A 15,073-nucleotide genomic window follows, 5' to 3' on the forward strand; every position below is an offset into this window, starting at 1 on the left:
GGTCTGTACTAACAGTATCATATTGCTAGCAGGGGAAGCTCATTCTACCTAATTGTACTAAGTGTGTGGTGATGGAGATGGGAACCTAATTATCTTCATCAAATTGATTTCATTTTTGTTACCACATGGCTATTAGAGGAATGACAATAAATTTCGGTCTCTTTGATCAGGACTGGAGTTTAACCAACATTTCTAAAGTCATTAATGTGTTGTGCCTCCTCCAGGCTAATGATTTAATTACCATGTAAATGTACGGGAGCCAAACACTTCAGCTATACATTAAGGGTGATGGATAGAAAGTTTTGAAAAAATACATGTTGGACCTCAATACACCAGCAGTGAAACACAGAGGATGCCAGATAGTCACTGGCAGGGAGGGAGAGATGTACACCTGGAAGCTTCATTTCAGATCAGTCCTGAGCACAGAAGTGTAGAGGAACCCATGAGAGACAAGTTCAGCTCCCACCACCTTGGATTCTTCCCCATGGCTCACCTGTGAGAAGGTGACCAAATTGCTGAACTGCCACTGGGAAGATACTGGGATGTTTCTTAGCTTTTGTTCTTACATATATTTAAATAAATATATATATATATATAGTTATGTAGTGCTATGAAACTCCATGGAATTTTACCTTTGTGTGTTTTTAGTCATTTTTTGATGTGCTAAAAATATGGGTTACATCAGGTGGTGCATCATAGTATATTATTATTTGTGCCTATTATAAAATATGTGTGTGTATATACAGGTTGATAATATACATTACTAACATGCTATGGCTATCACTTACCATAACATGATATAACATACTAATAGATTCTACATTTAAATATTCCATAATGAATTTTAATGTGTTTTATTTTAAATTCTTTCTGGCTAGCTGCCATCCTTTTTTTCTTTCACAGATAGGTTTGTATTGAAAGGAAATATTTTGGTGCTTTGCTCAGGCAACTTATGGTACCAGTTCAAATGGTCGAGGGTGGTCTCACCACTGGGCTGAGTCAGACACACACATTTTGGTTCTCACAGGTTTTTTGTCTAGTTTACTCTGAAAGTCCTGCAAGAACAAGATTCTCCAACCCTCCCAGGAATCGATTCCTGAAGGCAATTAAGAAACTAAAGTACTCCCGCTGCACAGGAGCATTGCACACCATCTCTGGCTTCCTGGGGCAGAGCTTTTCCTTGCTCTAGGCTCCATGCTGGGGGGTAGGAAGGCTCATGAAGCGAGGTGTTTGCCCAAAGGATGCATGGCCTGCCAGAGGCATTTCCCACCTGCAGGACTTTGCCATGGCCACCATGGCGCTCTGTGCCTCAGTTTCCCATTAGTAAGTGGTCAGTATAAAAACTATATGCCATTCACTACTCTGGTAAGAACCGGGGATGGATTAGATATACTATAGCTAATAGGGGTCTATTAGGAAAAATATCTTGCCTATGTATAAATCTGTTTAGGTATAAGATCTTCAACCTTGCCTAAGAAATGCCCTATAAAGGCTGTGGTACACTTAGCAGAGGAGCGAGGAGCTGGAAGGGGCAGGAAGGGTTGTGAGGGTGGTCCTCCTGTCACTGTGTTTCACACACAGTCTTGTATGCAGAGATCAGCATTTCCAAAAGCCTTGTGTCACCAGCATCGCCACAAATGCCACTGTTGGTCATTTTATTACTGGGGCTGGAAATTCCTGACTTCTCCCCTTTCCCTGGAGCCTGACACTGTCACCAGGGTGGAGGCATTGCTGTGCTGACTGAGCACTTGTGGGAAGTTGCAGTTTCCCCATGGGCTGGAGATTCCTCAGGACAGCTCCAGGGCACTTGGTGAGGAAAGACAGAAACGTGCAGTATTATAAGATGGGGAGAAAAAAGACAGAAAGCAGTGGTGCTTAAGGATGAGGTTGCAGAGCTAACAGCTCTTTGCCACGGAGAAGGATAATCTGTGCTCTGTGGCCCTATCCCTCTCTGCTGCCCTGCTCCCAGTGTCCCCTGGCTCTGCAGCCTCCTGACCCCATGGAAAACAACTTCTACTCCCCAGCCCAAGAGATATTTATCGTACTTTTTGCTGTGTCGGTCTTCTGCCTGTTTAGTGATTCGAAGTGGTTTGGAAAGATGGCAGGGAGAGGGCAGGAGATGCAGGCAGGAGCAGGGAGAGGAGGGCAGGAGGAGGCAGAAAAAAGATCTCCCCTTTTTCAGGGCAGCAGGCAGTGAGGCTGGCTGAACCTATATTGTGTGTCTGTGCCCTTCAGGAACGTACAGAGATAGAGAAGACTGTCTTGATTTTTGATTTGATTTGGTTGATTAACAGCAGGTATTGACTCAGCTTCAGGCGTGGGGGTAAAAAAGGGTTTCCTGTTTGCTAGTTTAACCCTTACAATTCTAGCCCTAGTGCATTCGTAAGAAAGCTTCAACAACAATTCTGTGTTTATTGCCCACATGGAGGAAAAGGGAGATTCATCTGAGTTTCCTGAAGCCTGGAAAGAAGGATGTGGCCTTGCTTTGCCTCCTGCCTTTTCCTGGGTTATAAACCACCCATCCTTCCTGCTCCAGCTTTGTGAAAGGCAGAAGGAGGGAGCAAGCAGTGAGTGATGCTGAGAGTTCTCAAAAAGAACCAAAATACGCTAAATGACTACATCCATGAATAAACACAATTCTCTAGGTGACAGAAATGTATTAAATGTAGGTGCTCATATCATGGTGCCTGTCTGAAGAACTACTCCATTGTAGTTCAGTGACATCAGGCAGCAAGAAGCCCCCATCCACATATCAACATGAATAACTCCCTGCACCATGCTCTAGGTGAATGCTTTGCACGCTGCTGATGGGCTGCGATGTGCAGATTTTCCAGCTTCTCCCAATACAGAAGCATCTCTTATTCTGCAAATAGTGCTCTCATCACACAAAATATTTAGACATATAAACAGTTTTTTCCAAGAAAGGGAAACAACAACACAGGGAGTCCAGCAGTTTCTCCAGTGAGGAGCTATGAGAAATACAGAGACCTCACGTATGAACATATGTATTTCTCCAGTGTTATATGTAAGCTCTTTTCAGTTACATGTGCTCACAGGGAGGTGAGGGTTGATTGTCTGAGTGGTCTAAGGGTGTAAGGGCACCTGCATTTGCAGCATCACTATCGCTATGCAGAGTGGTCCTTTTGCCTGCCTTTTTGCCCTCTGCACCCTGTCAGCACAGGTGCGTGTCTGGTGCTGCAGTGAACCAGACTGAGCACTTGGACCTGCTCTGAAATGATATCACAGGCTAAAAAAGAGAAAGAAAAGGTGACCAGGTTTTCAGCAGGATCAGCTTTTCTGCTCTGCATCACTAGGCACCTGCCTGGACTCCAGTGCCAGTATAGTACAGGGAGAGGGAAATGGGGTGGGGAATAACACAGGGAGAAATGGTTTTCTCAGAGGCAGTCCTGGCTTATATGCAAGTAAAACTACTGCTTAAGCAGCAGGACATAGAGCCTTGTACCCCCCTTTCTCTGGTAGGGGAGGCACTGGCCATCTGACGGGCCATTGAGCGCCAATATCCTGGTTCAGCATGTAGGATGGAGTGCTTAAACAAATATATAAAAATATGCACACACACATATATATGCCAAAGCTGACAGCCCATAGGCTACAGCAGCTCCTTGGAAACACTGAGGGGTTTTTGACTTTGGAAAGCAAACCAAAGGCCAGCCTCGGCAAAGCAGAGGCAGCTGGCTTGTTTGCTTGCTTTTCCTGGGCAGCTCCTGCCATTTCCCCAGTGTAGGCTGCTGCTGCTAGTGATTGGGGAGAGAGATGTGAAGGACTGAAGGGCTCTAGTCGCTTAATTTATTTTAATGAATATAAATTAATGCAGTTTTATTTTCTCTGGCTTGCAGATATTAAAGGCCAGTATGACTCATAAGCATGATCTATCTTATCATCGGTGGCAATAATACATTAATCACCTCTGATGGAGGCTCCTACAGCCCAGTTGCAGGTGGGGGAGCAGACACACAGGGCAGGGTGAAGGTGAAGGGCCACGCGCAGTTCTCCAGCTGCTATAGGCACAAGACAACAAGCACAGGGCAACCCAAGTAATTTTCTCACCCAGCATCTCTGGAGCAACTTGTCCCCATGTGGCTTAGGATCCCCGTAGCAGTAAAAAAGACAGGTTAGAGGGTGGAAAGACTGTCAAACTATTCAGCCAGTAATAATAATGACAACAAAACTAACAATGAAGTAAGGAGCTATTACAAACCTCCCTGTAAAAGATGGAGAGAGCTGCTTCATTTAAGATATATATTAGTCTGATTTACTGTTTCTTCATGTGTTGTTTTACATTTTGCTATATTAGCAGCAGGTACTCAGCAGAGGAACCCAAAAACGCCTGATGTCAGTGGCACTATGACACTGAAAATAGTTGGTTTGGGACATGATCGTGTATCTTTCTGTTGCAGAAATTTGTAGTAACAAAAAAAGATGCGGCAGCAGAAACTGAGCATGTTTATGGAGACTTAAAATGACATTATGGACCTGGTCCTGGGACAGAGGTATTGAACTACTGTGATATGTGGGAAACCACACTAAATTGTCCTTTCCATCTTCCCATGAAGGTCTGTCTAATCTTACCTGCAATGACTGAATAGAACTTTTCCCCCATGAAAACTGGAGGCAGGATGACAAAAGAGGTGAGAAATTAGCAGCAGGGGTAAAGTATGGCACTCCCTGGCCAATCCCATAAGCACTAAAATGCTTCACCAGTTTAATGTCATTTCACAGGGTAATCTTCAGCCAGCCTTGTCTAGAGACACTAGCAGGCTGCTTCGGTGCTCAGTGGTGCAAATCATTGAGTTGCACTGTGAAAGTACAAGGAGAGGGAATGATGAAGTGTTTTCATGTACCTTTTTCATGTGACCTTAACCCCGCAGTTCCCTTCATAAACTGAATTCTGCTCAGTTGCTCTAGTTCGAGTCCTTTGAAATCAACAGATTTGCATTAAGGCGACAGAGTTTTACCTTAGTCGGGGAATCCCACAGTGTAGTGAGCCAACATTTTTTTGTACATTTCACAGATGCCTGTGGGATAGAGTGATCTCCGCATCACCCCTTGAGTGAAAAAGGGGTTATTTTCAGAATGACTCAATCTTCACTTTTGCCACAGTTCTTCAAGAGAGACCACTAGGCAATGAGACAAACATGGAAAAATTAGCAACTTCTGATCTCTGCCTCACCCCTTGAGTAACTGAACAAGAAGATAAAAGAATATTTTAGGAAAGCTGCACACAGAAAACAGAGCTGAACTTGTACAGCAAATGTTTCAAATAACGAGAAAGGTTCTTCAAATGTATTTCCACTAGTTAGAGGGTCAAAGAGTTACTGGGTCTGATATGAAAAAACCAGATCTGGGAAATGCTGAGCCACCACAAGGAAATTCTAATGCAAAGGCTCAGAAGGCAGTGGCAGATGGTTTTGGGTTTTCAGTGAGTACAGATGTGTCAGGGCTAGGAACCAAGGTTTGGCACCAAAGAAGGGTTCATTACTGAATTAGTTCTAAAGTTGAAACATGAATTTGGTATCAAACTAACCCTGTTGCTTGCTGCCACTAATGACCCTTACAGTTATTTCAGTGGCAGCAAAGTTATGTTAAGAACAAACTCTGTCACCAAACCCCTAAATATGTATAGTATATGTTCATTTAGTCATCCACCAAAACTTATGACTGGAACACCTTCTTTTCAGAATTTGAAAGTCTTCAAATTTAATTTTAAAAGCTGATCAATCTGTTTCATATATAGAGGTACTGTATTCTTTTCTTACAGCCTAATATTATAAATGCTCAACAGCCAGCTCCATGTGACAAGGAATTGTCACTGCTCTTTAAAATGGAGAAACAGAAGGTCCTGTGGCTTGCAGACTCTTTGGCTGGGAGTTACCTCTCCATAGGCAATCCTCCAAATGCAGAAGTCCAGGTTCCCTCTCCTATCAGTGTGAAGAGGCTAGACCCTCCAGAGGTCAAGTTCTCCACATCTTCTAGACAGTGTTTTAAGTGGCATGAATCACCTTACAAGCCACTTTTCTCGATTCATGAAGGTTAGAAAATGGATTAAAACTGAACACTTATACTCTGGGTGGATGAAGTGGTTAAGGTGAAGATGGTCCTTGAACAAAGAAGGTTTTTCATATGTTGTGAACTTGTTGCCGGGAGGGCAGGAGATTCCCCATCTGGGGGTCTGCAGCTGTTCATCTCTTCCTCACTTCAGAGGGTAAAACGTAGACCTTTTCCAAGTAAGTATCCTAAAACCAGCTATGTCATCAAATCTTTTCTGTTCTTTCACATGCCAAAAGGTTATTAAACTATAATAATAAATAATTTAGCTTCTTCTGTATATTGTGAAATGATATAAACGTGAGACTCATCTGCTCCATACATTTCTTCTCGAGTTCCTGACTTTCTAGTGATTTTGATACTTGCCTGTTCCTTTAGACAGCAGCCTGAGGGTTTTTCCAGTTGAGTCACTCAATGAAAAAGGACACTCCTGTTTTGCTGGAATGTGGTCTTGCAGAGGCTTTGAGAAGACCACAAGTAGGACATGTAGGTGCAGTTCATGAATCTGGACAAGCCAAAGCATGGTGGGTTCACACACCAGGGAGCCAAGCAAGGCGTTCCCAGAAGACGTGTAGGCTCTAGAGGACATTTAATGCTGGAGGCTCAGCAGGGGTTTGGTATCCAACAATGTGAGGTTTAGGTGTTGACAATGAGAGGGAGGTTAACAAGTCTCTTTTGGATATCTCCCACTGAAACCTGAGATTTAGGAACCCAAGTCCCACTGTTCTGTGTGGTGGTCAGGGGGATGCTGGCACCTGTTGTTACTTCTGAAAATGCTTCCTTTTGCCACTGAGACAGGATGTGAACAAGCAATTTGCTTTAGAAGATGCAATTTACTTTAGAATCCACAGTAAAATGTGTCTCATTATAGATTTAATAGTTAACACTTAAGTGGGTAAACAATTTACTTGTTAAAATCAAATGAAATAAAAGCAATCTGTAGCAAAGAATGTGCTGTGGGAAACAGGGCTGGGCGCAGTTAGGCTGGTGGTGCTGGGAGGGAAGGATACTGCAGCTAAACCACCTCCTTTGCGATATGTCAAATACAACCTGTGCTAACACCTGAGCGTGACTTTGATGTTGCAAGAGGAGGGGGGTAGGCACCAGCTAGTCTATCAGAGGAACTGGTCAGACTCAACAGTATGTACCATTCTTCATATCTTTATCTTCCTTTGGAGGAGATTGTTTTGGTAACGTTGGGTGTAAAGGAAGAAGCTGTTCCTTCTTGGCTTGGATCGTTTCATGGCAGTGTAGGCTGTGAAGGCATCTGTTCAGGGCCAGAGGAGAATGAACAGGAACTTTTCCTCTCCATGGCAGAACAAGATTTTAATGGTCTAGTGGAAGTAATTCTGTATTGCAAAGGAAGTTGATAAAATAGAACATAAACTTCTCTAATAGAGGATTTAATTACTAGGAAAGCCAGATTGAATGAAGCATATGAGCAGAACTATTTCATTGCTGAAAAGGTAATGATTATTAATCCCCTTTCTCCAAGGCCACATTATTTATTCAGGAGGCCTTGGACCACTAAGAAACTACACATGTGTCTATGTGTGCATGTGCTTGTACATCTTTGTGGGTTTTTGGGTTTGTTTGTTTTTCGTTTTTTTTTTTTTTTTTTGGCATCCAAACAGACTGTCACTGCCCTTTAAAATGTCTCAGATTTTCTCTGACTTTACCCAAATTTCCAGCTAAACTGATGTATCCACATGATCAAGCTGAAACCAGCCAAAGTAATCAGGTCTCAGGGCTGGAAAGTAGGCACAGCGGTAATGAATCACAAAGCTTAAAAAGCTCTTAAATTGCTATTTCATTCTTCAACACACAAGCATGGCTATCAAGGTTTAACTGCAGCAGAAGGACTTATTTATTTTATTTGAGAAACAGGCACTTCTCTGAAGCCCTCTATTAGTTGATACATCAGCTTGTTCATGTTTTATGTTGTTGTTTTTCCAGTATACAGTTGGGAAAGGAATAACTGTGCCTGATGATGCTGGGGTGTATGCCTGTAAAGTTTTAAATGCAGTTCTGGTATTTAGCCTTTAAACTTAATGAGGTTAAACACAGAATCCATCCATACAATTTACCTTAATGACTGCTTTGTAGTTGTTTTCGGCAGCCAAATCATGTCACGGTGTCTGCCGTGGTTGGGCAGTAGGAGCTACTTTTGGAGGAGAAAACAGGCTGGAAGCCTCCTGCTGTGAAGTCAGCCATGGCCAACCTGCCCAGGAGTGAGCTGAAGGGCTGCCAGGCTGCTGGGAAGCCCCCGTAAGGATCTCCTCACCTCCACCCTTTGCCCTTCATGGCCAAAGCTGTGCTTGTTCCCCGCATCTGCACTGGGGCTGGTCTCAGCACATCCTTCCCAAAGCCTTCTGTGAGGAAAGCTATGCACAGTTTTGCCAAGTTAAGAGTTTGGGTGTTTACATTTTTTAACACTAAAATAATGATAAGCTCATCACCTGGAGGGTGGATAGCAGTACAGACTGCCTTTCTGCTGGTTTAATTTCTCTCCTTTCTGTTTAGGACAGTGTTACACTGCCATTACCATTTTTACTGGTGGAAAGTAACTGCTGTGTCTGAGGCTGTGGTGAGGGTGAGACTATGGATTTTACTTTACCCATATCCAGTTAAAGCTGTGTGCAAATGCACTTTGAGATTTACAAATACCGAGAATCTGTTGCTTTTATTACTCAAAGCAAATATCCATTGTGGGTGGTGGAATCTAGTCAGCTCACGGTGACTTTTTCCACACAGATAACTTCACCCTGAAATGCTTTCTCCTCCCCACTCCTCCTTATCCTGCCCAAATACCTAATGACATAGATCCAAACTAAGGTAATGCAACTGCAGGAAAGTCGTAGCTGAAAAATAAAGCTGTGCATAGCTCCTGCCCTTCTATGCTGGGGGACAATACCCGTGGGATGGTCCATGTGGGTCCAGCACTGACTTCTTCAACATCAGCAGAAGAAGAGCTGCTGGGCCCAGCGAACTGATGGGTCTTTATGTGAAATCTTGGGCTCAATTTCATCTTGGAAAGGAGGGGGACAGGGAAATCTCTTTCTAGACAATTTTCACTGTTAATGTATTCATACTTTGACAATGGGCCCTTCTGAAAGGAGGTTTCGGTAACACCAGTGGTCTCTATGAGGACTGGCTGAGGGAAATCATCTCAAGGCACCAGGTGATGCTCACACAGTAATGCATGTTAAACCTTTGTGTGGATGGTGTCATTTGGGCTCAGTGTGACTTTAGTCTGCTGTAGCTTAATACCGACAGTTTAAAGGAAGAGTGAACCAAGGCCACTCCACCAATGAAGAAGAAATCTGCAGAGATGTACTGACTTTTTGTTCATCACTTTAGTTTTCTTGAGCAGATTTATACAGCAAGTCCTATGCAATGCGAGTCAGCAAAAATGTATTTCGTTTTTATTAAGGGAGGTCTTTGAGAGTAACCTGGAAGGATCAAATTAGAGATGGACCCAGTTCACTTTTCTTCCAGGATAAGACTGTGTCCCTGTATAGCACCTTCTACATGAGCAGGAACATCCATCTCTCAGTACAAATGTGTGATTCCTATGATGTGTCAAATCCAAACTGAATAAGAACATGTTGTCTATAGATTTACAGTAGGTGTGTGTAAAAATACATACTGGCATTCTGGAGCACATTCAGATTGGTTGCTAAGCCACAGTGAAAAATGGTCAACAAACAGTGAAAGAACAATTTTACTTGGCATTTTATTCACTTAACAGAAACATTCACTTATCAGGTATCACTGAAGTGCAATTTACAGAACTTAGCAGCAAATTCACATATGTAAATTCAGATTTATTTTCTTTTGTTGTCTTTTTTGTTTCTTTTTTTTTTTTTACAAATATTACAAATGTACATCCATTAGTACAGTATTGCCATTCACTCATGCGTGTTATGTACAGAATCTTCACTAAAGAATTACTACTGAGCAATTTTTCCTTTGCTTCAGGAAATGCTGTGTATAGGTCATGTGTGCTTCTGGGATGTGGTCCCATCACACTCTATCTCTGCATGTAATGAGGAGAAGTAGACATTTAAGGTCATATTAACCCCAGTGCAAGCAGGTGCAACTCCATTGTCTTCATTGAGATCAGCCGATGCCCACTTGCAGTGGGAACTGGGTTTGGTCCCCACTACTAAATTCGTTCTGGCAGCTGAATCCAGGATTGCATTTATGTATTTCTTGCAACAAAGGATAATTCAATCCCACCACACTTTCCTTTTTGTCCTTAAAAATAACCAGGCAGGGTGTTTTGTTGTCACAGTAGCTGCAACACCAGCCTGTGGAGCTATATGCATTAGTTGAGCTGACATCATGCCAGGGCTGGAGAAGGATGGATGAGGGCAGGGAGATATAAGGAGGAGCTGCTGAGGTCTCTTGTGTGCTATATAAAGAGTAACTAGGAGAGGAAAAGTAGAAGACATTGCTTCCCCCTGCCCTGTGGATCTCTGCATGAGAAACCTTGTCCTCCTCTCTGGTTGCCCCGTGGTTTCTATCCCTTGGTGGGAACAGCTGGAGCCCCTGAGAGCACCACTGCCAGTGTCACCCACACCTCCAGTCATGGGCCTGATCCCCTGTCCACCCACTGACTCTTTGGGCACCTTTGCTGCCCAGATCACACAGGATGTCTGCACCAGTTAGAGCTGTGTTAGAGGATGGGGCCAGGTGGAGGTACTGGGAAGCTCCAGAAAGTGCCAAAAATACTCTGAATGTTAATCGGAATAGCTGACAAAGTGGTCAGAGTATTGACAAAGTGGTTATCACAAAATGTTTCCATTATTGAAATGTCTCAGGTTTTTGTTGTTGGGGTTTGTTTTGTTTTGTTTAGTTTTTTTAGCTATTTCTACTATAGGGATATTTTTAAAATATTTTTGGTAGTTAATGTGGAATGTATTATTTTGCTGCAAAGGTTTCTGTAAGGGGAGAGCTTTTGTTTTATCTAATTTAAAAATTCTAGTTTATCACAATTGTTTTTATACAAGACACTATAGATACATCTTGTAGTTTATAATCTAAAAATAAAATCTCATCAAAATACTGTAGCTATTCTATTGTGGGCATCAATAAACAATGTATTTACTGTATATGGCTCTCCAAACATGATAAACCCTATACAAAGAGCATCTATCTTTATTGATAGGAACAGTTTCCCGTGTAAAGGAAATTACATGGAAAAATATGAGCCTTGTGTTGTTTGAAAAGTAACTCAGCTTGACAGTTCTGAGAAAATACCAAGACAATTATCACAAATCAGTAGCAGCATGTTATATACAGATTTAAAGAGAATCACAGGAATAAAAAGAAAACAGTAGTTACATACCCGCAAATCCTGTCATTTAAAAAAGCAAAAGCTGAAAGAAATGTACAGGGCGTTTGAAGGTTGGTTCTGCAGTGGGACTATCAAAGCTCAGTTCTCCCATGACTGTATCTTCTGTATTCTGATGAATTTGGGATGGTTCAAAGATGAGGTTATATCAGACCCATGAAGAAAACATTTGTGAAGAAAATATTTAACTGTTGGTGCTACTCATCTCCTAATTGAAAAGCTCCACCTGCTTTTCAGTCTGCAGATGAACATGAATAATAATAATAGTACTTGGCATTTATACAGAGCTAGAATCTGAAAGCTCTTACACTGAGTAAGACCTTACCCACCCTGCCCAAGCCTGTAGTTGCATCTGCTGCACATACATCAATTGGACTATGTGGAGAGGTAAAACTCACCGTAAGAGTGACAGAATCTGGCTTACACCATTGCATATGACCAGAGCACTTTGATCCTGACAAGTTTCTTATCTGTGAAGCAGGTAAATATTTTTATCCCCATTTGACACGTGAAGGAACTGAGGCAGGAGAGAGCCAAGTATCAAATGTGCTCTCTCGTTTGAGATGTGTTAGCTGTGGCTACTCAACCCAGTGATTTTTCAGATGTATGGAGCATCCTGAGCTCACACCACTTAATTTAGAGCTGGGGGTTGTCAGAAGGTTGGAAATCTGGGGCTCTGGGTCCTGGCTCCAGCCTGCCTGATTTTAGGCAGCTACCTGGCACTCCAGGGCTAGGAGCATCTTCACACTGGTCTTCACTGGCAGCCCCTGCAGAGCTGTGCACTTCTTCAGGCAGCGCAGGGTTGAATTGCCCTCTTGTCAAGTAGCTGCATCCTGGCTGGTCTCTAAAGGGCATGTGTAATGAACTGGGCCCAGGTAATTAAAATTTTCAGCATGCAGAACTTGTGGCCAGATTTGAAGAGTTGGTGGAAAGTGGTTCGTCCAAAGCATCAGGGGGAATAAGTGTAAAACCCAGGGGAATCTTGATGCCCGGCTTTGTGCTCAGAGCCAGCACTGGAGAACAGAGTTTAAAAATGTTGCATATTGTTTAGGTCCAAATTCTTTCTCACAGATTTAGGAAGCTAACGGGATGATTTTTGCATAGAGGTTAGACACCTTTTTTGTGGATTAGTATGGATGCTCCAAGACTTGATATCATGCTGTGTGCCTGGGGTACTTCCGTCTTTTCTCACTATTTTTTATTATTCAGTGATGACTCTCACTGATTGTTGAGAGAAAACAAATGCTATTTTGGAGCAGACAGGTGGCATGCTAATGCCTTAAATCAATAATAACCAACAACAATAAACAATTAAATGCAGAATCTGTGGGAATGGCATTATAATTTGGACGTGCATTCTTGGGAAGGGATCATGAGAAAGCAGTTTTCTAAATTCGAGTTCAGTGCACCAGACACATTTCTATTTACGTATTTCCAATACAGAATTAAAAGCAAATATTCCCATGGAGGTTGCTATTAAATCTCAAACTGCTTCAATTCTCTCGGCTCACGTGTCCTGCCTAGCCTTCTCTCCAGCTGATTTGATCCAGTCCTGTAGCAAAGGTGTCAAGTGATTTATACAGTTAGTAGGAACTGATCTTGCTCTGGGGGTTTCTTCACCCAGGTGCCCAGACCGGCTTTCTGAAACGCTTTAAACAGCTGCTGCTTGACAGACTGGTACGTCTGAGCCACCAGCTTTGCCTCACTGTACACTGATGGCATGTCTCCATGGCTTGGTATTCGTGTGCTCAGCTGCAGAACAAAAATCAGGGAAGGGGAAAAAAAATGAAATAATAAAAAAATCAACCAACGAGCCAAAAGAAACAGGAGGCTTCAGTAGCTGTATAATCTTCCTGTCTACATTTCATAAGCAACAAACAATCACTGTGCTTTGTGTGTTTGCTTTTGGTTTAACAACATAAAAGCAGGGAAGCAATAAATGCCTGTGACATGGTTTCCAACCATGGCAAAGAGGAATGGCGTAAACAGCTTTGCCTTGGCGTGGACACAGGCAGTAGCAAATCTTGGTGTGTTTTACAAAGGCAAAACTCCACTTCTCGGTTAAGATGATTTTTAGGGACAAAAATAGGAAAAAATCCTTTCTGGGGATCTTTAAAGAATGTGCTCAGTTTTGCTTGGGATGTGGAGCAGCTCAGTGTTTCCAAGCAATGCCAAGAGACACAGGAAGGAGTGTCCCAGCCCACACTCTCCCCTTTTCCTTCTTTAATCTGTTATTGTTGGAAATGCTGTGAAACCTGCCCAGTACAGGGCAGAAATTAGGTGTCAGGATTCATGCTGGTGTGGGAGAAGCGAGTGCTCTGTCGGGATACAGGAGCCGCCCGCTGGGAACTGCCTCGGGAGACAACGCCACATGTCCATTGCCCCTCATCATCTGTAGCACACAGGAGGGAGCAGGCACCCTTCGCTTTGCAGAAGGACTAAATAAACAACCTCCTCTGACCTGCCCAAGTCTTAACAGTGCTGAACGAGCAGTGAGGCTTCGACACTATATGAAAGAAAACGAAGTCTGGAAAATGCCTTAGAGCAAGCCAACGGGTGAAAGTACAGGGCTTACAAGCCAGGGAAATAGCACCCTGTAGGAAAACGCACCCTCAAAGCACAGCCTGGTGAGCAAGCAATACTCTTTTCCTTCTCTCTAAAAAAGGAGAAGTGCTGAAAGGCAGATTAAAGGAAAAGGCAAGTGCACAGACTGAAATGAGCCGCTCCAGTCTGTGTGGTGCTAGCACACTGTTGGGCTGCTCTGGCCCGGGGTGTATTGGCCCAGCTGGCAAGGGAGGGTGATGCTGCCAGCCCAGGCACCAATGGGCCATGAGCTGGCCTTGCTGGTGGGGGGGTGGCTCCACTCCGGCTGCCCCTTTGTACCCCAGAGGTGGACACCAATGACATTATCAAATGCTTTGTTTTGTCAAAAGCAAAGCGCCCTGCTCAGCCACGAGTTGCTCCTTCATGCTCACCCCAGCCCCATGGTGTGATCCATGTGCTGTGCAGCTCTCCTGGCCATAGTCCTGGCCATAGTCTGCCCTGGGGCCCAGCTCGCCACAGGTTTTGTTCCTGTGAGGATCCCTCCATTTTGGGGGCAGCAGGAGTGCTTCTCACCCCCCTTCCCATGCCACCTGCTGTGCAGGGTCTGGGACCTGTCCCACCAAACTGTGACTGAGACCTGGGCACGAAGCCACGTTGGTCCCTTCTGCTCCCTCCCAGGCTCAGGGTCCCTGTGAGGTTATGCCACTGCCCAGGATGGAATGAATCCCACCAGCCTCCTTCCCTGAGATCTCCTGCAGAGCAGAACAACCCCTTTGGGCTTGTCCTCATACCTCCCCACCCTGCCTGTCCAATTGCCTTCCTGAATGGCTTTGTTGGTGGAAGTGAATCCAGACTTCCCTGCCATCAACTCTGCCTTTATCTTTTCCACTCGTTTCCCAACAGGAAAAAGGTTTTGGCACTTAATAAAATAATTTTTTTTCTTGTCCTCATCTTCTCCCATTCTACATGGACTGCAGGACAATTCTTGATGAGCTTCATAGCAAAGTAATAGTCCAGCAGTGAAAGTAGGTGGTCTGAAGAGACACTGCATTTTCCCTGCTGTTCCTCCTAAAGTGGTGGGGTCAGGCTCACCACCTTGGTATC

The 15,073-nt window shown here is 43.7% G+C and overlaps 1 protein-coding gene across 2 annotated transcripts in view; it reads right to left on the bottom strand.

Moving 5' to 3' along the window:
• Positions 1-9,720: 9,720 nt before the first annotated feature.
• ADARB2 (adenosine deaminase RNA specific B2 (inactive)) overlaps positions 9,721-15,073 on the bottom strand; it is a 315,813-nt gene continuing 310,460 nt past the window's right edge. Inside the window, exon 9 of one of the 2 annotated variants that reach the window (XM_074899956.1) lies at positions 9,721-13,177. In XM_074899956.1, the coding sequence (XP_074756057.1) occupies positions 13,001-13,177 (177 nt within the window). In that variant the 3' untranslated portion in view covers positions 9,721-13,000. The remainder of the gene's footprint in view (positions 13,178-15,073) is intronic. The other variant, XM_074899955.1, reaches the window with a different exon arrangement.

The sequence above is a fragment of the Athene noctua genome, chromosome 2 (assembly GCF_965140245.1).
Source record: "Athene noctua chromosome 2, bAthNoc1.hap1.1, whole genome shotgun sequence".
Lineage (NCBI taxonomy): Eukaryota > Metazoa > Chordata > Aves > Strigiformes > Strigidae > Athene > Athene noctua.